Below are 27,350 nucleotides of genomic sequence, written 5' to 3' on the forward strand. Positions count from 1 at the left end.
TAACATACACACACACACACACACACACACACACACACACACTCGCGCGCGCGGGCAAGTTCTGGCAGAAACAGCCATGGGGCGGACTGGCCTGACCAGTTTGGGCGGTGCTCACAGAGCCAGGTACCTGGCAGGCATCCCTGCCCGGCTGAAGCTAACAACTCAGCCAGAACTGGAAAAAGAGCATTCGGCCGGCTATTTAGAAGAAACAAAAAAAGTAACTGATCTCAAGTAGCGCTGTCCAGAAAGCCCTAGGCGGTAGGAGAAGCCGGGGTTCTGCCTGGAACTTCCCTCCTCCTCCCAGGCCTTATTTTGACAGTCTGCTCCAGTGGCCAGGTTGTCAGTTGTGGGTGGGTGGGGAATATGGCTGCAATACCTACTTCCTACTCCCGTGTTACAGAGGACTAAAGAGTTTCTGTTCAGGGAAGTAAGTCTAGAACTGAGAAGAGATACTTAGTGTAATTTTCAATCAAACATGAGAACAGGTTGTGGACTTGCAATTGTCACTGTAATGAATGTTTAATGTTTTAAGTAATTTTGTTTTAATAAAATTATATATATTAAAGAAAATGTAGAAAATACAGAGAATTAGAAGACAGACATCACCAAAATACAACCACGTTTAACCATTCTCTATAATTCTTTCTAGCCTTTTCTATTTGTAGATCGGTTTCCTTTTTTAAATTTTATAACAGTTGTATGCACACTGATTACACAATTTTCTGCCCTCTTTTCACTAACGTTATAACATGAGCATTTCCCCATTTGTTATACAATCTCCAGACAGACCGTGTGACAATTGGGTTGAAGAAGGTGGCTTAGGGACAGAGAATTCTGGGTTCCAGACCTGGCTGTGCCATTTGCTAGCAGAGTGACCTTGGACAAGGTACTCACCATTTCTGAGACAATCCAAGTAAATAAAGTACTTGGCCTAGGGCTTTCTGGACAGCACTACTTGTGATCAGTTAGTTTTTTTGTTTCTTCGTAGGGAATAATAAATGACAACTGTTATTGTTTCGTCCATAGAACAACCTTGTGAACTAGGTATTATCATTAAACTCATTTTACAGATAAAGAAACAGAGATTAAGTAACTTGCCCAAGGTCACTCAGCTAGTAAATGGTAGATTCCAGGGGTGTCTGGGTGGCTCAGTTGGTTGGGCATCCAACTCTTGATTTTGTCTCACGGCTCCCCAGATCGAGCCCCGAGTTGGGACCTGCGCTGACAGCACGGAGCCTGCTTGGGATTCTCTCTCCCCTCTCTCTCTGCCCCTCCCTCTCTCCCCCTCTCTCTTAAAATAAATAAATAGGGGCGCCTGGGTGGCGCAGTCGGTTAAGCGTCCGACTTCAGCCAGGTCACGATCTCGCGGTCCGTGAGTTCGAGCCCCGCGTCGGGCTCTGGGCTGATGGCTCAGAGCCTGGAGCCTGTTTCCGATTCTGTGTCTCCCTCTCTCTCTGCCCCTCCCCCGTTCATGCTCTGTCTCTCTCTGTCCCAAAAATAAATAAACGTTGAAAAAAAAAAAATTAAAAAAAAAAAAATAAATAAATAAATAAATAAACTTAAAAAAAATGGCAGACTCAGAATTTGAACCTGGCATCTTTCTGTACTCTGAGCAATTTACTGTGCCAAATAACTCTTCACCAGCTACCTGAGAGGGTTGTTTCACAAAGTCCTCTGGCTTAGTTAACTGGATGAATGCTGGCGCCATTCACCAATACAGAGTATGGGAGGAAAGATACCTGGAGCCATCCATGTGGAGCTGAGGGGGTGAGGCCTGGGCTGGAAACACACACACGTGAACCCCATTGCCGAGTAGAGTGTAAGTGAGGCCTCAGGTGTGGAGGAGCTCATCGGTAGTGGACAGGGAAAGTGGGAGGAAAAGGCAGCCAGGACAGAGCCCCAGGGAACACCAGCTCATGAGGAAGAGCAGTTGACAGGGGGTCAGCAAAAGAGACTGAGAAGGAGCAGCCAGAGAGGTGGGAGGGAAACCAGGCCCAGCCCAACACCTGCCAGTCATTTTCCGGACTGCTTCTCCCTCTGGAACCCTGCACTTGGACAGTCTCTGTTTGCTCATTCCCTGTGCCTGGGGAAACCCCTTCCCACTCCCCCCACCCCCACCCCCGGGGTTCCAGCTACTCCTTCTACCTGCCAAATTCTCACCCATCCTGCAGGTCTGGGCATAAATGCCATTTCTTGCATGAAACTTTTCCCAGCTCCTCAGATTCCAGAGCTCCACCTACTCCCCACAGAAGTTTGATGCCCCCCCTTACAACAGTTATCTTATCAGCATTGTAATTGTTTGCACATTTCGCTCCCTGTTACTATGAGCTCCTGGAGGGCTGGGACCTTGTCTTTTCACCTTCGTAACCCTAGACTTAGCATTCAATCAATATGTGCTGAATGAAGAAATGAGGTCAGTAGAACCTGATCAATGACATCCCAGTGACACCGAAGACCCACAGGCTTTCAGGGTTTTTGTTTGGTTTGGTTTTTTCCAGCCTGCCTGTCGGGTCTGCAGCCCCCTGTGCTGCCCGGGTTGTTCCTTCCTCACACAGCACGCAGGGCGGGAGAGCAGCTGGGACGGTGGCGGAGGTGCCCAGCGGGCCTCTCTCTCTCTCTGGCAGAAGCATTGAGCTAGAGGCAGTGGTTGGCTAACTGTGGTCCCCAGATGCAGTATCACCAACACCTGGGAACTTGTTAGAAATGCAAGCTCTGGGGCCCCACCCCAAACCTACTCTAGCAGAAACTCTGGAGGTGGGGCCGGCCCTCTGTTGTAACAAGCCCTTGGGGTGATGCACGCTCAAGTTTGGGAAGCACTGGACTAGTAGAAGCGGTTGAGAAGCAAGTTCAGCGCCCAGGCGGCGGCCAGGATCAGGCCCGAGGCGCTTAGAGGAGGTAGAGCGAGAGAGGCTTCTTTTTATTAAGCAGCGTGGCGGCCCCACCCCCAGCGACCGAAGACTGAGCCTTTTTAGGCCACTGCTCCGGTGAGGTCAGGACCTGGCTGCTGCAGCTGCCCCAAGGGTTAGAAAGGGAAATCCCGTCGCGAAGGAAACAAGCCCAGTGGACGGCCAGCACTGCGAGGTTGGCAGGGGGCGTTTCCCTTTGGGGATGGAGGTGGGGCTGGGAAATAAGGACTTCCAGCTCCACTGAGGAACTGCGGTCGATTCAGCACGAGCGGGCGGGCAACGAGCACAGGAAGTTGAGTTGAAAGTGCCCGCGTAGTTCTTCTGGAAGTCACTTGGTGGAATCAACGCTGCTTGTTGGTCGTTTGCCGAACCTGTAAATGATCGCATGTGACTAACCTCCTCTGAGATGTTTGATCCTGCTCCTTCTCTTTAGCTAATAAGCAATTTGCCCTACTTGAAGAAGCAGCTTCGTACTGCGGAACCTTTTGCAGAACTGTAAATACACAGCCACGTCCATCCACGCCTGGGCTCGGTTTTGAAGATTAAAGGAAGTTTATTTGCTTTGGGATGTGTTTCTTCTTTGGTCATGTATTGGTTAAAAATATTATCAGCTAATGTTTGCATAGAGCTTTCCCTTTTCAAAGCACTTTCACGTACATTATGGTTCTGTCTGCAGAGTGGCTAACACGCCAAATGCAAATGTTACTTTCCTTTTCTTTCTGTGACACAGCTTTTATTATTATTATCACCATTTTACAGATAAGGGAACTGGGACTCAGAGAGGTAATTTGTCCAAGGTCATTCACTACTAAGTGGCAGAACTGGGCCCACAATCGAGGGCCTCTGAAATTAGCCTACCGGTGCCAGGGCTGATATGGGGCAGACGCTGGCATTTTGCTCTTGGGGAAAGGGAGATGCATTACTGGATTGCTTTGGACATGCATGGGTCAGTGTGACATGTGTAGGATATCTAGACTAGGTTTTTGAGTAGCTCAGCAAATGCTTTCACGTTTTATTTCTGTGACTTCATTTTGAATTTAGGTGGAATCAAATAGACTAAATAACTCACAAGGAGAATGCATGGATCCTCATCATGATGGGAAAGAGATGAAATAACCTGGAAATCTTCCAACTTAAGGGGGCTGGGCAGAAGGGTGGGAACTTTGGCTCTGAGACTCAGGTTGTTGAATACCCAACAGGGATAATGACCTCAGTGCTCCCCGACCCAGACCTTGATTTGATGGGATGTATCAGTCAGGGTCAGTTTGGCTTTGATGTAATAACAAATAATCCCCAGGTCACAGTGGTTTGACATAAAAGTTTATTCCTCGATCATGAAATGTGTCCATTGTGGGTCAAGAGGAGCTCTGTTTCCCACAGCCACCCAGGGACGCAGGCAGCTGGAACTGGACATGCTGCCTCCTCGACCCTGAAGGCAGGAAGCGAGGACGGGGCAAATCAAGCACTAATTCTCCAAGTGTTCATCCGGAAGTAATACAAGTCACTTCTGCTCTCATTTCACGGGCCAAAGCAAGTCATGAGGGGTTGGGGAAGTGCAGTAGGTACAATGCTGCCATGTGCCTGGAAGCAGAAGCAAAAGTATTTGGTTAGCAGCACTCATAACTAGCACACAGGGAATAGTGTGTGCATGTGACGGGGATGTGGGGTCTCTAAGGTAGGTGTCAATGCGATCAGTTCTGCCCATTTCATGAGGGCAGGCATGGAGGCTTCTGCCTCCTGGGGACATATACTTGAAATTCCCATTCGATTGGTTGTCATTCCTCCCACTAGAGAACTAGATTCAGAAATTTAGACCAGGGTGGAAGAAATCTGACCCAAGGGAAGCCTGGTGGAAGTGATGAGTGGCAGTGGGGCAAACTCAGTAGACATTAATTTGTAAATTGAGACAGAATCCAGCAGAGGAAAGGACTTGGGGTATATGTGTCACCAGGGGCCTGACAGCTAAAGGAAAGTTCTGTAACAGCACAGCTTCGGCAGAAGCATTTCCTGCCTTCTTGCCATTTCACTCCCACTCATCCTTCCTGGCTAAACTCAGGTGACACCCCAGGAAGCCTTTGATGGTCTCTCGAGACTGAACCTGCCAATCACATCATTAGTAGCTTTAGTAGATTTGTCCCATCTACTGTGCTGTGGACAGGGACCACATCTTGCTCAGTGCTGGCTGCGGTATGGGGGATGTATTAGAGTCTCAGCATGGAGGCAGAGAAACCAGCTGGAAGGCTGTTGCAGAAACCCAGGTGAGAAAAAAAATCATGGTGGTCTCCATTAGGGTTGTGGGCTGGGGATGCAGAGATGTATTGGAGACAGATTTAGTGACTCACGTCAACAGGATGGGGATCAATTATATGAGGGCACACAGAGGAGGTTTCTGGAAGAGCAACAGGGTGGATGGTAGCACCGAGGGGCCCAGAGGAAGAGCAGGTGGCTGAGTGAAGTCAGCAAGGACATGTCCATTTGAGGCACATGTGGGACATGCCCAGAGACCCAAGAAGCAGCATATATGGGGACTTGAGGTTCAGGGGTGGGGGAAATTGGCTGGACCAAGATCTTATTATCTACCTCCTGGTTAAACTTAAACATCAAATCCTCCAACAAGGTCAGCCTTTTTAAAAGGACTTACTAGGGGCGCCTGGGTGGTGCAGTCGGTTAAGCGTCCGACTTCAGCCAGGTCACGATCTCGCGGTCCGTGAGTTCGAGCCCCGTGTCAGGCTTTGGGCTGATGGCTCAGAGCCTGGAGCCTGCTTCCAATTCTGTGTCTCCCTCTCTCTCTGCCCCTCCCCCGTTCATGCTCTGTCTCTCTCTGTCCCAAAAATAAATAAACGTTGAAAAAAAAAATTAAAAAATAAAAGGACTTACTAAAAAACAAAAACAAACAAACAAAACCATGTAGAGTTGGGGAGATGAGACCACAGAAAATATGTGCAGTATAAAAATCATGAAATTCCTGAGCTACAAATCTTAAGAATCCAGCCAGAGTGATGCAAAGGCTTCCTAAAAAGAGCTGAGCATCCCTAAAAGGCTTCTTCATCATCACCCTGTTTGTCCCATTATCTTGTTTCCATATGTTGTTCCCATTCCATCTCTGCTGGACAGGAGCCTGCTCGCTGTCCTATCTGAGACCTGAACTGGAGATCACCCCTTTCATTCTCGAGGCTGCCCCTTCCCCATATCCTTTGTGGGCGAGGGTCAAGCCCCATTTGCGGGAACTGTGCAGTGCAAGGGGACCAATCCTCAGAGCCCCCATCATTCCACTTGGCCATTGTGCACCCTCCCCCACACACACACACAACACCTTCCCTTTCCCCAAACACTGAGATGCTCCCTCCGGGTGCCTGGGCTCCATTTCCACTCCTCTAGGTTCTGGTTTGTGACTGTGGGCAAGGTGATTTCCCTCACCCAGCCTCCTTCTCATCTGTAAAAATGGGACTTACGCTAGCTCCTTTGCAGGTTCCTTTGCAGAGCATCAAATGAGCCACACTGTGGCAATGTCCTATCTCGGACCTTGTATGTAGCAGACGCTCAGATGGTCTCCTCCTTCTAAGCCATCCCATCCCCTGATTCCTCTGCCCCCTTCACAGGGAAAGGGTCTTACAATATTTTAACTATAAATAGCCATGGCAACCAAAGTTAAAATTTATACAATAATCAGTAAGGATATTATGTATTACCTAAGAGAATGGAGGCAATGATGTGTAGGTGCCCAGGCACCCGGCTTGGCACGGAGCAGGAGACCTTCCTCAGCCTCCCCAGCTGGAGACGACAGCTCTCCAAACACCTCCTTCCCTACATATTCAAGCAGCCCTAGGGCCTGCCACCTCCACTCTAAACTGTCCAGAACTTGTCCCCTCTCTCAGGCTTCCCGCGGCTCCCCGGCTCTCACTCCCGCTTACCTCCTTGCCCTCTCCCTGCGGTTGCCTTTCTCACAGACGTGGATCACATTGCCTTGGATTCCGACCTCCTGGGCCTGGAGGTTTCGCCAAAGCCCTGGAATTGAAAAGACCAGGCGCCTGGGCCATCCTGCAGCCAATCAGGAAAAGCTTCAGACGCTTGCCACTCAAAGTGTGATCCATGGACCTACAGCAGTGGTGCGATGAGTTTGTCAAGAGGGCAGACTCTCAGTAGGCCCCAGAGCTGCTCATTCAGTGTCTGCATTCTAACAAGACTTCCAGGTGATTCCTAGGCACCCTCAAAATTGAGAAGCTCTGCGTTAGAAGCCTTTGGAGATAAATGGGCCAGAGGTAAAAAGGACGCAGCCGTGCCCCATGGAGCGGGAGAGGCGATCTTGGGAACACCTGCACTAACGGACTGAGTCACTCGAGGTCACTCTGGCACTGTTCCTGCGGAAGTATTCTGGATTGCCAACACTGTACTATTTATCTGCTAAGCCAGGGAGGGGGTATGAGCTGATGCCTCCCTCTTCTTGCCATTCTTTAGGGTTGTCCTAATGGAGGCATGACTAGGCCATGACTCACATCCACCTGTCATTTGGCCACTTCAAACCACAATAAAACATGAATTTGAGCATCCAACTTTTGGAAAGCAATCTAATTATTTATAGTGAAGCAAGAGTCCGTAAGACAGAAAATAGGTGTCAAGGCAGAAAGAGGCCACAGGGAACAGATTGGCCACTCAAACAAAAACGTGTAGTGGGCTAAGGACACCTGAGTGAGGCAATGATGGGCACTTACCTGGGCCTGCCTGGATCCACCAGCCCAAGAAGAACCTCACAGCTGCTAGAAAAAGGAGGAAGAGGAACCATGACGTGCAGCAAGCCTGGGAGCAGCCCACAAGGCCTGGGTGAAGAGCTTAGGTTTCTAAGTACATGCTGATTGGTATAGAAAAGTCAATGCAGTGGGTTTCTTAGAAAGTATCCCTGGGGCCCAGGGAAGAGGCTGCCCCTTGGCCATGAGAGCCTCTTTGGAGGGAGGCAGGTAAACACCTTTATGTGATCTACCAGTTGTGCGACGTCTGTGTACCGCTTCCTGTGGGCACGTCTGGGACGCAGACCCCAACATCACCACTGAAAGGAAACCTCAGGATCAGGGATGTCAGATTTAGCAAACAAAAATACAGGGCATCCAAGTTAAATTTGAAGGTCAGAGAAGCAACATAAAATTTTTTAGTATAAGTACCTACCAGATACTACATTGCAGAGCAACCCTGCTCAGGTTTAGAGTCTGTCTGTCCCCAAGGCGTGAGACTAGGAGAGGCTTGGGTTGAAAGAAAGTCTCCACCTAGGGCCCAGGGGTACCCTCCTAAAACCTACCCTATTTCTGAAATCAGAGAGAAAGCGGACTTTGTTAATTTGTGGGTGGGGCAGTCTTTTGCGAGAGGCTATGCATACTGTTTGCTTTTAAATATTTTGACCTACTGAGGCACCTGGGTGACTCAGTAGGTTAAACCTCCAACTACAGGTCATGATCTCGTAGTTTGCGGGTTCGACCCCCACGTCCGGCTCTGTGCCAACAGCTCAGAGCCTGGAGCCTGCTTCAGATTCTGTGTCTCCCTTTCTCTCTACCCCTCCCCTGCTTGTGCTCTGTCTCTGGCTCTCTCTCTCTCAAATAAATAAACATTAAAAAAATTTAAATGTTTTGCCCTACAAAGATGGGAACAACCAACATGTTTTTTACATTATCATGTATCCAGTGGGGTAGTTCAAAGAATGTAAACCAGAAAGTGTTATAGTTTTGATAATTTCAAGTCAGGTTCCTGTAGGAGATGGACTGGTTTTCTTAGTCCAGACCAATAAAATCGTGCTTAACCAGAAAAACTGCTCCTATGTAAGCAGGCTTTTATTCACTGAGACTTGTAGAAGAAACTGTTGGTAACTATTTACCTGATCAAACAGTCTAAAGGTATTTCTGAGCATAAAATCAATAAGCTCTTGTGTATGTCAACAACCCAAATTAAATGATAAATTTAGGGAAAACATTTACAAAACAAATGAATGGAAAAGTGTTATATACTTAGTATGCTTCATATGTAAGAAAAAAGATAAACACCCAAAAGGCAGGGGAAGGCAAAGGACACGAACATTCACAAAAGAAGAAATACAAATGACCAATAAAGATATAAAAAGTCCAGCCTCATTAATAATCATAGCAAACTGACGGATCACAGAATGAAAATACTTAATTTTGCAAAGACCGTAACAATTCTCTTTCCCAATTCTCTTTACACCGAGGGGACCAGCAATTCATGTACCCTTTTGGGAAGCAATTCAGCAATGTTTATCAACAAATTTCATAAGGTTTATACCCTCCAGCTCATTAATTTCACTTCTAAGAAAGTGGTGCACAGAAATGTAGGTACACGGATCTTCACAGAAGACTTACTTATAACAACAGAAAACTAGAAACAATCTAAGTGTCCTATATTAAAGATTGATTGATTTATAGGAGGTGAGCCCATTAAATTATTATGCAGCCATTATAATGATTTTACTAATTTTACTTTATTTTCTTAAGTGTTTATTTATTTAGTCCAATGTTAATCACTATTAATGTTGGGGACAGTATATTTAAAAATCTTGTCTGCTTTCACATTAAAATAGTATTTTTGAAACCTATTTGGCAACATGGGAAACTATTTACCATATGAAATCAAAAGAAAATATTAGTATATATTACCAAAATTTGTAAGTAGATATGTACAAAGATTAGAGGAGAATACATCAAAATATTAACAATGGATCTCTTGGCGATTTTTTTCTTCGTCCTACCTTCTAAAATTTCTACAAATAAGTATTATTCCTATACTTGAGAAATAGAACATTATTATTGAAAAAAAGACAACTGGAAGGCAGGTCCTTGAGAAAGAAGGAAGCAGATCCGGATTACTAACAGAATGATTTCAGTTTTGCCCATTGCAGCCACCTGGAGAACTCTAGGAATACTGGTGCCCAGGCCCCACACCCAGAGATTCCCCTTGAATGGACCTGGGTGGGGACTCCAAGCCTCATGTCCTTGGCAACATCTAGCCACACCCGGGTGAGGTCTAATGTTTGGCCAGGCTGGGACCCACTGCTTGCACAAGCCATCACACGTTTCTGCAGGAGTTTAGGCCTCTGTGTCTGATGGAGGAGGAACTGCAAGACCTGGTCTCAAGCCCCATCAGTGGCCCGCTGTAGCTGTATGCTTTTGGCAAGCCATTTAACCCAACCTTAGTTTGTCTGTCCGTACAATGGGAATTTTTAATGCCTACCACAAGAGTCGGGGTGTGGCCTCGAGGGAGAGGGTAAATGAGAAAGGTCTGTATAAAATAGAAAACATATAGAATGAGCTCTTTGTGAGAACCTGGAAACTCAAATGATAACACTTATCTTTGATCAATGAAATACCCTCAGCAACAGGGGAACCCGTGTAAGTGAGCGGGTTTGTTTCTAAGCTCTGTCAGTCTTGTAATTTGCCTTGATTTGGAGATTCCGCAGGCAGGTGCTGTCAGATGTGGATGCCCGGGACAGTCCTAGCCTAAGGGCTCATGGCCAGTAGACAGCAACCAATAGATCTGAGTTGGTTCAGACCGTTTGGTCATCTTGCTTTGAGAGGTGGCTGGCTTCCAGAAGCCAAAACCTTGTTCTCATGAAAATGTGCCTTTGCATTTTAAATAAATGCCGCTTCCCAATACATGTTTCTTATTTAACCGTCTCCTTGGGAGGTTGCGTGGCCATTGCTTAAAATGTCTTGGGAATTCCTCTTTTGAGATTGCCTTTGTCTAAGCTACATTTTTTTTCTGGGTAGTTTCAATCAGTGAATTCATTCTCTATCCTTTGGAGAGGAGCTTAATTTTAGAAAGCAGTCAAAAATATCTTTCAGAACCAAACCTGATGATTAAGATGGCATTCAAACCTAGAGAAGACATTTCTTTAAGTGAAGAGGTCACTCTTAAAGTACACGTGTGCCTATTTGCTACCCAGTGTATTCCCAGCACCCTGCCCAGTGCCTGGGACCCAGATGTTCAACATATTGCTGTTGAACGGTAAACAGAGCCTGGCTCTCTACGGGGACCCATAAACTGGCTCCAAAGGTAAGTGTGAAGGCTTTGAACCAAAGCAACCTATATGGGATTAATAACATTCTAGCTTGTATGCTGATTGGAAATTAGTCCCTTTCTTTGGTAAGTATGCTATGTATATACCTTATGCATTTGACTAGAGAGAAAGTGTTGCAGTTTCTTACCCTTACTGGGGCTAATACTGGATTTCCTTTCCTAAAGCAACACTAATCAGCGACACTGGGCAAATTCAAGCATTTTTGGAATTATTTTTCATGCCAGCCCAATCCACAAAACAACCAAGCATGGTATTTGTTAGTTACCAAGGACAATGCCTGAAACAAAATTCACGTTGCCACACGAGGATTTCAAGACACTGACATTAATCCAGACTTGCACATTAGCGAAGGTCCACACCTCCGGCCTTAATGAATTTGAGGAGTGTGGAGTTAGGCAACTCATAGCCCAGAAAGAGAGCATCGTCTGAGAGTTTGAACTCCTGGGCTGTCCCAGCTCCGCAGCTAACTAGCTGAGCAGCCTGGGGAGAACATTTCACACTCCCCCACTTGGTCTTTATGTCCTTATCTTTGCAGTGATCTTGCACTCTTAAAGTCACCTTATCTATGCAGTTATCTCCACTCTTAAAAGTCGCCAAAGCTAAACTGAGAACCCTGAAGGCTGACAAGGGGTAAGAGGACAGGTGGAGAGTAGCAGCCACCCCCGTGGTAGGTGATGGACAAGAAAGCAAGGTCCTGCTCAGCTAATGGGGAGACTTTTACAGTAGCCGAGCCAATCTCAGCTAAGCCAGAGTCCCTGCTCTGAAGGAGAAAGAAAGCCAAAGCCAAAGCTCAACTGCTTCTGGCAATGGAACCGTTTCCAGGAAGGGAACACACAGGTCATCTGAGGTCAAGTTCAGGGCACGCAGCCAGCCGCCAGGCGGGAAGGAAGCTGCAGTGAATGCCTGCTTGCCTGCTCTCCAAGTCTTTCACCTTCTGAACACAAGTGCTGTACCAGCCCCTTTGCAGGTCTCCCAGGGGACCGCAGAGGCTCCTTCCAGACCCAGGCCTTCTGGCTCCGGCCCCACAGACACAGCCTACGCAGAGGTGCTGAGAGGAAGCAGGTAGGAGACAGCGTGAGCAGTGGAGCCTCGCTGGCCTGTCTTGTCATTGTCCTGCAGAGAAGAGGGGCCCAAGTGCTCCGTTTAAAGCATTTGAGCATTCCTCATCCACTGTTGCCCTCCCCGCCCCCAGGACACACAGGACACGCTCTCAGCTCTCCGCCTTGGTCCATGGTGTTAACTCCACTGTCTTCCAGCTTCTGCTCTACAAATCCTGCTTTCGTGTAGTGCCCAGCTCATAGGCCATGTGACCCATGCAGTTCCCTTTGCTGGAAGTGGCACCTGTTGTAGACTGTCTTGCGTCACACTTGAAAGGAAGCGTCGTCTCTCCCCGTTTGGGACCACGCTGTACCCACTCTTCACCATCACATTATGCCTATCCCTTCCTTTGCCCATGCTGCTTACCTGCCTGCCATCATGTTCCTCACCTCACCACCCAGGGCTCAGCTCAGCTAGACTCTCTGAAGGACTTTCCACCCACAAAGACCTAGCAGCCCCACTTACCGAGTGGCCGCTCTGTGCCCAGACGTTTGTCTACAGTATTTCTTATCCTGAAACACCCCTGCAAAGCAGGCGCAAAGATAGTTTCACTTTCAGACTTCAGGAAAACAGAGGCTCAGAGAGGTGCAGGAACTTGTCCAAGATGCACGGCTGGTTAGTGGCCGAGCCAGGATTGGAGCCCAGGTATAATGCCTACACCTAAACCCCCCATCTCTTCCGTGCTACTTTTTCATTCATAAGACAAATATTTTGAACTTGAGGCTATACGAACCTTGAAGATCACCTTTCTTGTTTTCAGAGCAAGGAACCCAAGGAGTAGACAGGCCGGACGACTTGCCCACCCCATTTCCTCATTCCTTGCATGTGCTGGCACTGGGGACCCAGGAACCATCTATCCGCTGCAGGGGGCCACCAGTGCCAGGTAACATTCTCCGGGGCTTCCAATTGCAAGCCTCCTGACACACACCTGCCTTGCAAGCAGGGCCCCGAAGGAGGCAAGAGAGAATGTTCCAGCAAGCTTAGAGCCACGGGATTATTAGTTCAGCTGTATACAATGATAAAACCCCAAACAGCAGTGACTTAGGTTTATACCTTTCTCATGTAGAAGTCTGAGGAGGGCAGTATGGGGCTAATGCTGCTGATTAACCCACCCAGGGCCTGAGGCCTCTTTTGTCTTCCACAGGTCCCTCCTAATGAGGCCTTGCATGGTCCCCAGGATCACCTGGCACAGGGGAGTCTGAGAGCAAGCTCAGAGGGCTCACTGCCTGTCTTCTACTTGTACCCTTCACACCAGAGAGGCAGCTCTGAGTCTGGCTGGGGCAAGCAGGCTGCAGGCAGCATTAAGGGGTAAGAGTGTGGGGGACATTTCATTGCTTAGTCCAAGGGGCCCTTCTCAAGCTCAGCCTACTTCTTGTCTTCTCCCCTTCTTCCTTCTTTCCATCTGTCTAATGTTTATCGAGCTGTGCAGTCCTGTGTGCCAGGCACTGGAGGTACAAAGAGGGATAGGCGCATTCTGTGCTTGAACAAAGAGATGAGGAAATAGACCATTTTAATGCTATGTGGCAAGGGCAACCATAAGATACACGCAAAGTTAATGAGCTTTGTGCTCAACAGGAGCACCAAGGCCGGACCCCTGACCTTCCCCCTCCCAGCCAGGTAGGAGGTCAGCAAGGGCTTCCTGAAGAAGGTGCTTGCTGATGAGACAGACCTGAGAAATATTAGGGGGCAGTAGCTAGCCCCAGATGATTGCCTGGATGTTGGGGATGAGTGAGAGGGAGGAGTCAGACGCTCCCAGTTTTCTAGCTGCAGTGGCCGGAGGAGTGATGGTGCCACCGTGGGTACAGAGCACACAGATCTTCTCCCATGACAGTGCTCTCTTGCCTTGGGGAACACCCCCAGCTTCAGGTGGCTGTCACCTCCCCGGTACGACCCTTTTCCATTGCTAAAGACATGTACATGGGCCCTTTTTATTGTAAAGGTTTTAGGTCAAGTGCCCTCGGGAGATGAAGTCCCCTCGACCCTGGTCTAGTGAGTCAGATGCAGGAGCACAGTCTGTACCAGGCAGCCTCCAGGCCAAACCAAGCTGATTTCCCAAGTGTCACCTGAGCCTGCTGTGCCTCATGGAAGCTTTGGCTCTAAAAAACCACCTGTAGTGAACATCTGCCACTTTGTGGAGAACCAGTGAATGAATCCCCTTCCTGTGTTTGGGGACTTTCCCACTGTGGTTGGAGGTAGAGATGGCCTCACACAGTGAAGATGAAAAGTCAGATACTATCTGACTCCCTTGCAGCTACCTGGCATGTCAAGGACACGTGGCCGAGACTACAACTAACATATGCCTCCCAGAGTCTCAGGGCTGTGAGGATCTTTGTGTGGCAGAGGCGGTTACAGGGGGATCACTTTCTCCTAACAGCCATGGTGCACACTCTGGGACCTTGCAAATGACAGGCCTGAAGCTTGAGCCTCAGTAGGTTCACACTAGCTTGCTTCTGTTTGCAGTTAAGGACCGTGACAATTCCTTGGCAGGTGATCAGTCCAGCAGGGTACATGGCTAGGGCAAACGCAGGGGAGAGGGGAGCACAGACTTTGTCTGGAGGACAGTGAGTAAAACCATTCAGCCAAACAGAGGATTCTTTCACAGGGTGAAAGAAGGGGAAGATAAGGTTGGAGAACCCCCAAAACCCAGTCAAGTAGCCTGGTCATCACCTTGTAAGAGGCACCAACATTTTTTAAATGAACTTTTATTTTGGAACAATTATTTATTATTTATTTATTTTTAAAAGTTTATTTACTTTTGAGAGAGAGAGGGAGAGTGCGAGCAGGGGAAGGGCAGAGAGAGAGGGAGACGGAGAATCCAAGCAGGCTCCACAAGGATCCAGTGCAGAGCCTCCACTGGATCTAAGAGGATCCAGTGCAGAGCCTGATGCAGGGCTTGAACCCACAAACCATGAGATCATGACCTCAAAAGTGACCAAAGTCGGACGCTTAACCGACTGAGCCACAGGCGCCCCTTGGAATAATTATTAAGTAAGCTAAACGCCCAATGTGGCGCTTGAACTCATAACCCAGAGATCAAGAGTCATGCTGTACTGACTGAGCCAGTCATGTGCCCCAACTTTAGAGTAATTATATATATATATATATATATATATATATATATATATATATATATATTTTTTTTTTTTTTTTTTTTTTTTTTTAAGTAAGCTTCATGCCCAGTGTGGGGCTGGAACTCACCACCCCAAGATCGAGAGCCACAGGCTCTACTGATTGAGCCAGCCAGGGGCCCAGGAATAATTTTAGATTTACAGGAAAGTTGCAAAGATAGTACAGAAAGTTTCCTATCGCCCTTGATGCTAATAACATCTTGCATTGTATGCTACATTTGTCAAAACTAAGAAGCTGATACTGGTATATTATTATTTACTAAACTCCAGGCTTGATTTGGATTCCACGGCTTTTTCCGCTAATGTCCTTCTTCTATCCCAGGATCCAATCCAGGATACACTTTGCATTTAGATGCCAATCTTTTTACAGGAGAATATTAAATATGATTAAAGCTGTTTCAGGAGAATCGTCTGATGGAACATCCAGGTTGGAAGAGGATGTAGGGTAGAAAGGCATTTGTAAAGGCATTCCAGAACCTTCACCAAATTTCCAAATGCATCTCAGTGCCTGGTGCCTGAAGGGGCTCACCACCTTGAAGGTGCAGTTGTCAGGAAGAGGAGATCTGGGCCACTGGAAGCACGTCTGCCTGCTCAGGACCCACTGGGCCAAAGGCATATTTAGGATGCACCCGGGGGCCTCCACCCAGCAGTGTTAGCAAGCTAGCAGTTCTTCCTGCCTGGGCAACAAAAGTGGACTGGTACATCTGAAAAGGCAGCCAAGGAAATGCATGCAAGTCTCATCTTGTCTCCCTTAACCAGCAGTCTGTCGTGAAAACAGAACAGACTCCAGAGTCAGGAAGGACCTGGGTTTGAGTCCTGGCTTCACCACTTACAGCGGGACTCTGGGTGAGTTCCTGAACTTCCCTGAGTTTCAGTTTCCTTACTGGTAAAAACTGGGATCTTAAGCCTCCCTCATAAGATTAATGAGAGGATGATACAACATTTAAGAAGGGTTCACTAGGGCATCTGGCACACAGTAGGCATTCAGCAATCATCAGCTCCCTTGACAACTTGAGCATGGGATCTGGGCTCAGAATTTTTTTGCATATCCTTGTAGTGCTTAGCACACAGAAGGCACTTCATAATTTGGTGACCATACTATGGAGCTCACAAATCCAATGGCCCCAGAAAGGGCACAACATGTCTCCACTTACATCATTCACTTATTTAGTGAGTCTGTATCAGGCAAGTCTGTATCACCAAATAGCAGTAAATAGAGAAATGCCAGGCACTGTGCTAAGTGACCAAGACATGGTCTGTGTCAAAAATGGCAAAGCCCATTGGTCTCCAGACAACTTTCATTCAGGTCTGGCACACGGTTGGACATAGATGAATCAGCAGTGTGTCCAAGAGCACAAATACCGGTTCCTTCTGGGTGGTGCGAGGGAAGAGCCTCACAGAGACAGGAGTAGACTTGGGACTGGCAGAATCAGTATCCCTTTCAGTAAAAAAGAGCAGAAGATGAGAGAGAAGCATTGCGTTATGTGGGAAACACAAGATGTCGTCTGGACCCACGGGTAGTCCTGTGGGGTTTACGGTATGAGTGGTGGGAGGTAAAGTTACAAAAACATGGCAGCTCTAATACTTCCACACAGGAAGGGCTGGGGGGCGGCTGTCTGGTGGCAGGGGCTGGCAGAAGACCTGACTTGAAGCTATGCTTTTACACAGCAGCTACAGCTTTTCTGTACGGTAGTCTCCCCCTTATCTGAGAGGGACACGTTCCAAGATGCCCAGCGGAAGCCTGAAACCACAGATAGTACTAAACCCTAAACATACTCTATTTATTCCTACACATACATACCTGTGATAAAGCTCGATTTATAAAGTAGCACAGTAAGACATCGACAATAATAATTAACAAATTAGAACAATTATAACAACATACTGTAACAGGAGTTTTGTGAATGCCCCTTCTCTCTCAAAATATCTTATTGTGCCGTACTCTACGCTTCTTCTTGTGATGCTGTGAGATGACAGAATGCCCACGTGATGAGACGAAGTGAGGTGAATGACAGGCATTATGACACAGCAATAGGCTACTACGGACTTTCCCTCAAGACGTCAGAAGGAGGGTCATCTGCTTCCAGAACAATGGCTGACTGCTGGTAACCGAGCTGCGGGAAGTGAAACTGCAGATAAGGGCCGGGAATAAGGTGAGGTGGCCTGGGGAACAGATGGTCGCTGGTAGTAGCAATGGGCGGGCAGGGTAAGGAGTGAGCATCGTAGCCACTCCTGACATGGCCATGCGAGGAAGGGAGCCATGTGACCGCTAGGAAAAAGGAGGCGGGGTGAATGCATTTGGGGGAGTCAACTGCAATGCCCACTACACCTTCAACTAGAGAGCAGACAATGAGGTGCAGGAAGACTTGAGAGATTTCAGAATTTGGTGAGAAAGGGGTTGGAAGAGAGCTGGAGGGCAAGGATGACTCCAAGGCTTCTAATGTGGTCAACCTTGTGAAGAAACAGGCTTTGTTGTCCCCGGGGAGGGGGAAGGGGCAGGGTGGGGTGAGAACTCTGTTTTGCACACACTGAGCAGAAGGGAGATCCAGGTAATGACACCCAGAAGTCCACACGGATCTAGCTTCAAACGTCACCCTCCAGTCTGGGGTTTGCTTCAAAACAATCTGAGTGGTGGGTTGGCTACAGGTGACACAAAACTGACCCTGAATAAATAACTGAAGTGGGTGAGAAAGTAAAAATTAGCTCAGACTAAGAAAACAAAAGGCGTGCTACCATCTCAGGCGGGGAAGACGGCACAGGTAAGGCCAGCTACAAAGGTGCCATGAAACACTACTCCTCCCAAGGGCACGCTGCTGCTAGTGTCACAACCACCCCCTTCTTTGCGTGGCTACTGCTTTCTGAGTCACTGAGCTCACCTTGTTCTCTGAAATGATGGACCGTCAGAAAGTTTGCCGTTTGAAATTTTATCAGTAAAAATGAAACACCCTCCTGTTGCTGGGAGGATCTAAGTCACTTTGACACAGAGAAACGGTCTTGATTTGTAATTCAGGTTCGGAGCTTCAGATAAGGGGCTTCTGAACACAACATTCACTTTGTACTTTTGAAGGAAATGAACCTGGGCCTGCAGTGCAGTTCAGACCAGGCGTTGACTCCCGTATACGGAGATCTGCTTTTCTCTGAGCCTATCAAAGCACTGCTTCATTTACATTTTTACTTAAACTCTATCCTTCCCCCAGATCCTTTAATTCTCTCTTTTCCCGTTTGGTAAGACACCCATAGTTACTCTGGTGAGGTCCCTTTCATCACAATGAATTAAAAAATCTGGTTTTGTCAAACTACAGGCTTGTTTCTGGTGATCTGAGGCTGACTGGGTCTGCGTAATGGGGATACAGTTCTTTGCACTATTCCCTCTGCTATTGCAAATGATTCACATTTTTCCACATTTCCAAGTTCTTTAGAAGTACTCACCCCATGATAACAGTAGGAGCTATGATGGTGTTTGAGATCTCTGCAAGGGTGAGTTAACAGCCCTCCAAAGATATCCACACCCTAATCCCCGGCACCTGTAAATATGTTGCCTTAATAGCAAAAGGGACCTGGCAGATGTAGTTAAGGCTAAAGATCTTGAGATGGGGAGAGTACTCTGCCTTAAAGCAGAGAACCTTTCCTGACTGTGGTCAGAGAGAGATGTGACCACGGGAGAAGGGTCAGAGACGTAGTTGCTGGCCTTGAAGATGGAAGAAGGGGACACAAGCCAGGGAATGTGGGAAGCCTCTAGAAGACAGAAAAGGTAAGGAAACAGATTGTCCTCCAGAGAATCCACGTCAGAGTTCTGACCTACAGAACTAGAAGATAAACTTGTGCTACTTTAAGCCAAATTTGTGGTAACTTGATATGGCAGCAAAAAAAAAAAAAGGAATACAAGATCACTCAGCACAGTGGGTAAAGACAGAAATGAACCAAGGGTGCCTTGGGGACGCCAACACTTGAGAGGAGAGGAGGAAATGAGGAGTCAGCTAAGGACACAGAAAGGGAGGGACCAAATAGCGGAACACAGAAGAGACCAAGGAGAAAGTTCCAAGGAGAAAGTGGTCCAGATTTAAACTGCCCACTCCTTAAAAGTGAAGGCTGAAGGGTAAGCAGTCTTTCAGTTTTAAAGCACATGTTCTTCCCTTGCTTCAACGTCCTGTGATTCTAGCATTTTCATAAAATAAACAGCCTTTCCCCTGAAACCACCACCTTCTCCTTTCACGCTAAAAGCCGGAGAGTTTGAGAACTTTCACAATCTCAATTCACATTACAAACCCATCAAGGTAATATTCTGGTTCGGGAAGAGCAGGTTTTACCACATCACAAGTGAGAATGAACTCTATTTTTATGTGCTAATCTAAGTTATTTGACGTTGGAGCACAGCCTAAATGGGAGTGGGACAGTCACCGGCCTGGTGTGACTGTGCTGTGCTGGGTCTCCGTGTTTAAACACTCCTCCCAGACCTGTCCCTCCTCGAATGCTAAGGTCCTCATTAAAACAGTCTCTCTAGACCATCTCACTACCAATTTGGAAAACGGCAAATTATTTTACCCAGGTAGACTGTCCACGGTGCTATCTTACAGAATATTCACATTCTTTTTTTTTTAAGTTTATTTATTTATTTTGAAAGGGGGGGGGCAGACAGGGAGGGAGAGAGACAATCCCAAGCAGGCTCCGTGCTGTCAGCACACAGAGCCCAATGCAGGGCTTGATCCCATGAACCGTGTTAATATGACCAGAGCCAGAATCGAGTCGGGACACTTAACTGAGTCACCCAGGCACCCCCGGAACATTCACATTCTGAAGGGCAAAGTTTATGCAGGGAAAGAAATGCTGAATTTCTAGATTTTCAGGCTTTTTCTAAGTGAAGAAGGTGAAGGATAGGAGTGTATTCCTAAATTCTAAACCCACTAGCCTTATGTGGTTTTGAGAAGCTGGGCCTAATGCCTCATTCTCACACAAAGACATTGGCACGTGACTTTTTCTCTGCCTGAATACCCTGCCCCATTAATTCTTCAAAATTCGGAACAGTTGCCACTTTCTTAGGGGGGGCTGTCCCAGCTTATGTTGGGTCCTTCTGTCATGGGCCCCCACAGAACACCCGTATGTTTCCTTTTGAACCGCTCACCACATAAGCAATTACTTGTCTGCTCTTTCACCCTCATCATCCGATGGCGAATTCTGCAGGGTAAGGACAGCCTGCCTCCGCTGTGCTGTTATCTCCTTGGTCTCTAGCATACAGGAGATACTCACAAATATTTGATGACTGATTAAATGAATGAAGGGTGGGGTCCCAGTGCTCTTATTCTGGCTTTACATTAGTGGTTCCTGAAAATGTAAATGGGAATTAAACATTCGGGCCCCTCAAAGCTAAAGAACCAAAAGCACTGAGTTTCTAAAACGTACCTACCATTCAATGTTCATCCCTGGTCTTGTCCAAAGCCTGAAGCGGCAAACAAACACAAGAACAAGTGGGTCGACAACACTAACAAGAGAATTCAGTGGGAAAAGAGAATCATCTTTTCAACAAATGGTGGGACAATTGGATATGCGCATACAAAAGAACGAAGTCAATCCTTACACCACACACACAAATTAACTCAAAATGAACCACAGACCTAATGGAAGAGCCAAAACTATACAACTCCTGGAAGAAACCTTAGGAGCAAATGTTTGTCACCTTGGGTTGTTCAAAACTTTCTTAGACGTGACACCAAAAGCCCAAGTGGCAAACTAGACTTGGTCGAAATTCAAAACTTTTGTGCTTCAAAGCACACTATCAAAATACACCCGAGGGAATGGTAGAAAATATTTATAAATCATGTCTCTGGTAAAAACTTGTACCCAGAATATCCAAAGTCTCTTACAACTCAATAATAAAAAGCCAAATAACTGAAGAAAGCACAAAGGATTTGGGTATTTTTCCAAGGAAGAAATACAAATAACAAATAGTAACATGAAAAGACGCTCAACATCATTAGCCATCAGGGAATGTAAATCAAAACCAGGATAGGATACTAGGACGGCTATAATCGAAATGACAGCAAGTTTTGGCAAGGACGGGGAAAGACTGGGGCCCTCATTTATCACTGCAGAGAATGTAAAATGGTGCAGCCACTTTGGAAGAGTTTAACAGTTCCTCCAGAGTTACCATTTGACCTAGTAATTCCACTCCTAGATGTATATCCAAGAAAATTTAAAATCTAAAAATCTGTATATGAATTTTCATAGCATTATTCGTAACAGCCCCAAAATGGAATCCACATGTCTATCAATAGATGAATGGATAAACAAAATGTAGTATATCCATACAATGAAATATTTCGTCACAAAAAAGAACGATGTACTGATGCATGTTACAACATGGCTGAACGTGGAGAAACTTGAAAGAAACCAGTCACAAGAGGCTACATATTATGTGATTCCACTTACATGAAATCTCCAGAAGAGTCCTATCTAGAGACAGAAAGTGACTTCCTAGAGCTGCACTGGGGTGGAAGAAGTAAGGGTGATGGGGAACAGGGAGTGACTGCTAGTTGGTTGGCAATTTTTCTCGGGGTGCTGAAGACATTCTGGAATTGACTATGATGATGGTTGCTCAACCCTATCGACCATACTAAAAACCACTGAATTGTGCACTTTAATTAGGTGAATTGTACGGTACGTGAATTGTATCTCAATAAAAGTGTTAAAAATTTAAGTATGATAAAGAAATGCTGTGCTTCCATTTCACGACAGCACACATTTGTCAGAAGCCAATCTCATGCTCGTTTCCCCAAGCATAAGGAGAAACACAGGTTTCTGTCTCCTGGGACGCTGACTTCTGAGCTTATTCGTTTTCCTATGTGCCTGCACGACTGTTAAGGGCTCAGTGCAGGGATTCATGGAGCTGCAGGCTTCTTGCAATGGAGCATTTCGATTCTACGGAGCCATGCATTTTTCTCTTGACAATAAATTGTCCTTGGAGCTTGAAGTGCAGCACAAAAAATTCTTTTTCCAGCACAGTCACTCCATTAAGATCACCCAAACTCACTGGGTATATTTAGGGCAGGCCAGAGCGCCAGGATGACTGAATCCTAAATGCAAGATGCTGGGACTTTTGGGCTCATGATTTGTTTTCTCCCTCCCTCCATCTTCCTTTGGCCCAGGTTCTTCAGCTCTAGCACAAAGGTCAGAGCACCCCACACCCCCAAGCAAAAGTGCTGGATGGGAAGAGACAGGAGCATCCTGGAGTTCGGGTTCCATTCCCTAGTGCTGGGGGCCTGCACCGAGTGTCCACACTCTCCCGAACCTCTGTACTTCCCTCCTTCGTGCCCAGGGCAGGGCTTGGATGGGAGTTCTGGGAACAATCCCAGCCCAGGCGCATCAGAGGGAACAAGTGAGCACACAGGGAAGTCTAGGTGGTGAAGGATTCAAGAGAAAAGCTATGGCTGTTCTCAGGTGAAAATGGCTCATCTAGAGGGAGATTCAGAGCGGGCACCAAGAAATATGCACAGGGATAAACCAACAACTGGATTAACAGAATAAGCAAAACTTCCACTTTATTTTAGAAGCCTTTGAGACATAAAAGACAGTAACTGCAAAGTCGAAGGCTAACCCAAACCATGCACCTGAGTGTCAGAGCACTCTAGGGGCAAAAGGCGATGGAAAGGTGCATGACTTGGGATTTTTCCAGCTTTAGAAACTCAGAGAACCAGAACATCCCGGGACTGGTTACAGATTATTTACAAAGGTGTTTACCTGTGCGAAAGAGAAAAACCAAAAGTTATATTTCCCATTTTTAGCACTCTACAACAGTCCACCCACACTGCATACGTAGCTGAGCCCACGAGGTGTTGTGAGGAAGGGAAAAGAGGCATGGGGGAGAAATGGGACCTGCTCAGGGTCATACAGTATCAAGTGGCAGAGCTGGGAACAGAATACATAAATTGTATTTCCCCAGTTCTAAAATACCTTTGAGGAGGAAGTTAGCTGGGAAGTCAATTATTTAACAATTATTAGCCCAAAATACTTTAGAGAATAGGGATTATATTTGTGACATGTACAAGGTCCCATGGGCTTTGGAGTGTGAAATGCAATTTGAAGCACAAAGCATAAGACCATCATTCTGAAGTCTGAAGCAAAGACAAAAGCGCAATAAAGGAAAATCACAAGATGCAGGAGTTAAGATCCTCCCCACCTTTTTCAAGAGTTCTTCTTGTTTGGTTTCTTCTTCAGAAAAATCATCATTGACATCCAATACCAGCACAGGAATGTTCAGCAGAGCCTCAAAGTGGAGCCTTGTAAGAAGCATGAACGTTTTAGGGGACAGAAAAAAGAAAGCTGAGCCAACCTTCACATACTCACCAAGTCTTAGTAATCCATAGAAGAGATCTAAAGTCACATGGCTTCTCAATGAAATGGCATGTAAATAGCAATTTGAAAACGAGTTTAATAAAGTTGGCCAGAAAGAGGAAGGCTGAAATTTCTCTTTAGTCTTGAAATGGATACGGAAGGTCGGAGCCCTACACATTTCCAGTGGACAGCATGCCGAGCCCAAAGGAAGGAAAGGCCAAAACTAGGACTGTCAACTTAGTAAGAAGGACAATTTCTCCAGAAATTTTCAGACCTTCACCCTGAGCTAACTATATCACTATCCTCAATCACAATGTTCAATCTAGGGTAATGTTAAAAAACAAAAAAGGTGAAAAACAGAATCTAATAAAAAGTCTCTTAGCATATAGATTACATCTAACATTTAAGTTTCTGAGTTGGATAATGCTTGGCATTTCCAACCACTCGGTACATTCTCAACCTTCTTATGGGGCTGCGTGCTGAACTCATGTTTGGGCAACTGGCTTGTAGGGAGGCAGGTGTCTGTGTGGTGCTGCCCTCCTCTCTGCTTACCTGGTTGTCTTGTGAACAAGCCAGGCTTCGTGTTGACTGTGAAGCTGCTCGAGATATGCCAGCTCAATTCCTTTCTCCTCTTCCCTGGCCCTGTGGTGTAGTCTCTTCCAGCAAACCTAAAAGACAATCCCCAGGCCCTGCTGAGCTCATGTGTTATCCTGGCTGTGACGATGCAGTCCTCAGGGGCTCTCTGACTCAACTCATGATGTCTATCCTGAGAACGGTAAGCCATGACTTTGCTTCTACTGTCTGGTTTTCTTATTCAATCACAGGGTTAATGGCAAACTTCATCAACCCTTTTTTTTCTTCTTCCCAATCCCATCCGGGAAGTCCCTAAATTCTCTTTAATCTCTCTCACCTCTGTCCTAGTCAGGTCCTTATCACCTCTCACTCAGATGGTGGCAAGAGCCTTCTGGCCACTTCACCACGGAGGCGGTGAAGTGCATGGGAACGGCACAGGCCTTAAAGTCAGAAAACCCACAATTCGATTCCTGTCTTCGCCTTGTACTAGTGGTGCAAGCTCTGTGGGCTTCCCTCTCCTCCCCTCCACTCACCCCATGGGGAGTTGGTGAGGACTCACCAAGGTAAGGTATGTCAAGTTCCTGGCCAAAGCTGCTCTCTCCTCCCAGTGAGACCCCTCCACCCACCCTTCCTGAGTGCTGCAGGAGAGTGGCGGTGCGCTCCTTGCTGCGAACACTTCCCGGGCTCGGTACTACCTACAGCCACCAGCCCCAGGCTCAAGGAAGCATGAGGAGCATATTTACAAAATGGAAAATCTGAAACACGACTTTCATATCCTTTCACTCACTGAGTCTGCAGCAGAATGCAAACTCTGCCCAGGTCGAAGATAAAACAAAGAAGTAAAAAAAAAGTGAGGCTTAAGACTAACTCTCCTTCCCTCCCCCTTTCCAGAGAGTGCATGATTCCACTCTGCCTTCACCTGGTAGAAAAGTCTGAAGCACACTGGCTCGGAGAATGTCCTCTTCTCCTTTACCTGTCGCACAAGGCCATCCCAGATGCTGGCCGTCCCCCCTACCTCTCCACCTTCATCCTTAGCACCTCCCTGGACTCAGTGCCAGTAGCCAGATCGGACCCGCAGGACAGGCCGAGCTCTTTACCACCTTGAGACTTTTGCTCCAAATCTTTGTTTTGCCTGATTGCTTTCCTTCCTCTTTCCACATGGCAAACATTTCATCATTCAATGTCACCTGTCCTGGGAAGAACAGGTGGAGTAGCCCACTGATCTAGGGCTACCCTCTTTCAAACACTTAAAAAACTTTATCCCAAATGTAAACTTTAGCTGCAAATGAAGCACACAGTACTCCCAAAGACGCACAGAGTCCTTGCTGTTTCCCTCTCACTCAGCCCTTCCTCTAAGGGGACGAAATCATGTAAACAAATTTCATTTATGAGCTTATGTCCAACTTTTCAAACTGATTAACAGAGACAGATCTGACACGTTAATACTTCTAGCACCCATTCCTTCTCGCCAATCTTTTCCCCTAATCAACTATCATCCCAAACTTAGACGAAGTCCTTGTCCTTGGGATTTTATAATTTACTTAGACAATAGGTAAACCAACATGCAAAACAATGAATCAAGTGCTAAACTGTGAGCTTTGGATCTTTCTTCAGTGTAGCAGTTCAGATCAGGGAGGGAGCAGCTGTGCCCCAGAGTCAGAGAGGTGTTCCCTGGAGGAGGCAGGGCCCCCCCCCCTTTACTTCTAGTACCAGCTCCCGAGCACCACTCGGAGAGCCGGCACTGTGCCAGGCCCTGGGGAAACACAGGCCGCCGGTGGCATTTCAGCTGTCTCAGGAGACAGAGGGAGGCGTGTACAGGGAGCTCTGAGAGCACAGCGGCTGGGAGCCAGAGTCTGTCTTGTTCAGGGCCGAGCGCCGGGCTGGCACAGCCAGTGGTCAGTGAAAACGCTGTTGCCTGCCGCCGTTCGCTGAGTCCATTTCTGCCCTCGTCTCCCTGGCTCTGTTAACCTTTTTCTCCTGCTTTCATCTTCTCCATTTCTACTTTCTTTCACCATGAACCTACTTTCTTCTTCCTCTTTCTGCCTATACACCCCACCCTTACTGCTGATGGCTTCAAGACACTTCCCCTTGTTCTCCTCCCTTCCCCATCACACAGCTTTACACCCCCAACTTCTAGCTGCCCAGTTCTCGATACCACAGCAACCAATGTTAATTTTGTATACTTTCAGAAATATTTTATGCATATACACATTCTTACCACCACTTTTTAAAAAAACACCATACTTGTAAAAGGTGTCCCACTACATCCCCTGTGCTGGCTTTTCTTCACTTAACGATTAGTATTTTCCCATCTTTTTTATGGCTTTAGAGTTTTCCAATGTATGGATAGAGCACAATACATTCAACTGATCCCTACTGATGACCACTTGGGTTGTTTCCAATAATCTGTTATTTACAAACACTGCTGTCTTGCACATGAGCCATTGTGCCCATTTGGGAGCATATTTATGGTATAAATTCCAAGGAGCGTGATGAACAGGTAAACTCCTACTTCGAACATTTGGCAAAATTCTTATTTTACTGGTACGGCTACATCAATTTTTTTTTAAGTAGGCTTCACACCCAGCACGGAGCCCAGTGTAGGACTTGAACCCATGACAGTAGGATCAAGAACTGAGCTGAGACCAAGAATCAGACGCTTAACTGACTGAGCCGCCAAGATGCCCCTCAACAAATTCTTTTCTTCAAAAGTCATATGCAAACAGTTCTTTAGACCTGTGTCTCTTGGTATCAGTCCTCACAAAAGGACACACCTGAATGTAAGAAGGGCGGTGTAGCTGCACACAGCAAGCGGGGACCTTCTTGCTGATCTGCCCCCTTGACCAACCACCGCAGGAAGAGAGGCTGCTTGGACACTGAACTGTGACCGCTAGTGGGTCTGGCCACTCTACTTCCCAAGCCCAAGCCTGGGTGCCACAGGCACCAGGCATTTCCGGCATACTAGCTCCATGCTGCCGACAGTCCCCGGCAGGGCTGCACTCTCTTCCTGATTCCATGGGGCTGGGTGGGACACTGAGGAACAGACATTTCTCTTTTGACTGTTTTTTAGGTTGGCTTGCTTGTGTTTTAGAATTTAAGGAAGAGCAGGTAGAAAGGAGCAAAATGCCCTACTGAGGTCCATCTCACATGCTCTAAACTCAGTATTTCTTTCCCAGGGCTTTGTACTATAGTATTGGGCACTCTCATGGCTTTTCACATGCAGACGTGTTCACGTCTGTTCTCTTCCCT

The 27,350-nt window shown here is 46.9% G+C and overlaps 1 protein-coding gene and 1 long non-coding RNA gene across 6 annotated transcripts in view; both read right to left on the reverse strand.

The window, feature by feature from the left end:
• Positions 1-4,209: 4,209 nt before the first annotated feature.
• Positions 4,210-15,131, reverse strand: LOC147582434 (uncharacterized). The gene is made up of 2 exons (XR_015249105.1): positions 7,616-15,131; positions 4,210-4,487 (listed from the first exon to the last, which is right to left on the reverse strand). It is a non-coding gene; the product is annotated as an uncharacterized LOC147582434 (long non-coding RNA).
• Positions 15,132-22,709: 7,578 nt separating this feature from the next.
• DGUOK (deoxyguanosine kinase) overlaps positions 22,710-27,350 on the reverse strand; it is a 29,478-nt gene continuing 24,837 nt past the window's right edge. For 2 of the 5 annotated variants that reach the window (XM_025931760.2, XM_086700825.1), the window contains 3 exons: positions 24,081-24,196; positions 23,374-23,473; positions 22,710-22,934 (listed from right to left, as the gene is read on the reverse strand). In XM_025931760.2, the coding sequence (XP_025787545.1) occupies positions 22,908-22,934; positions 23,374-23,473; positions 24,081-24,196 (243 nt within the window). In that variant the 3' untranslated portion in view covers positions 22,710-22,907. The other 3 variants (XM_086700823.1, XM_086700824.1, XM_086700826.1) reach the window with 2 other exon arrangements.

This window comes from Puma concolor, chromosome A3 (genome assembly GCF_028749965.1).
Source record: "Puma concolor isolate L17-30 chromosome A3, mPumCon1.1.hap2, whole genome shotgun sequence".
Classification (NCBI taxonomy): Eukaryota; Metazoa; Chordata; class Mammalia; order Carnivora; family Felidae; genus Puma; species Puma concolor.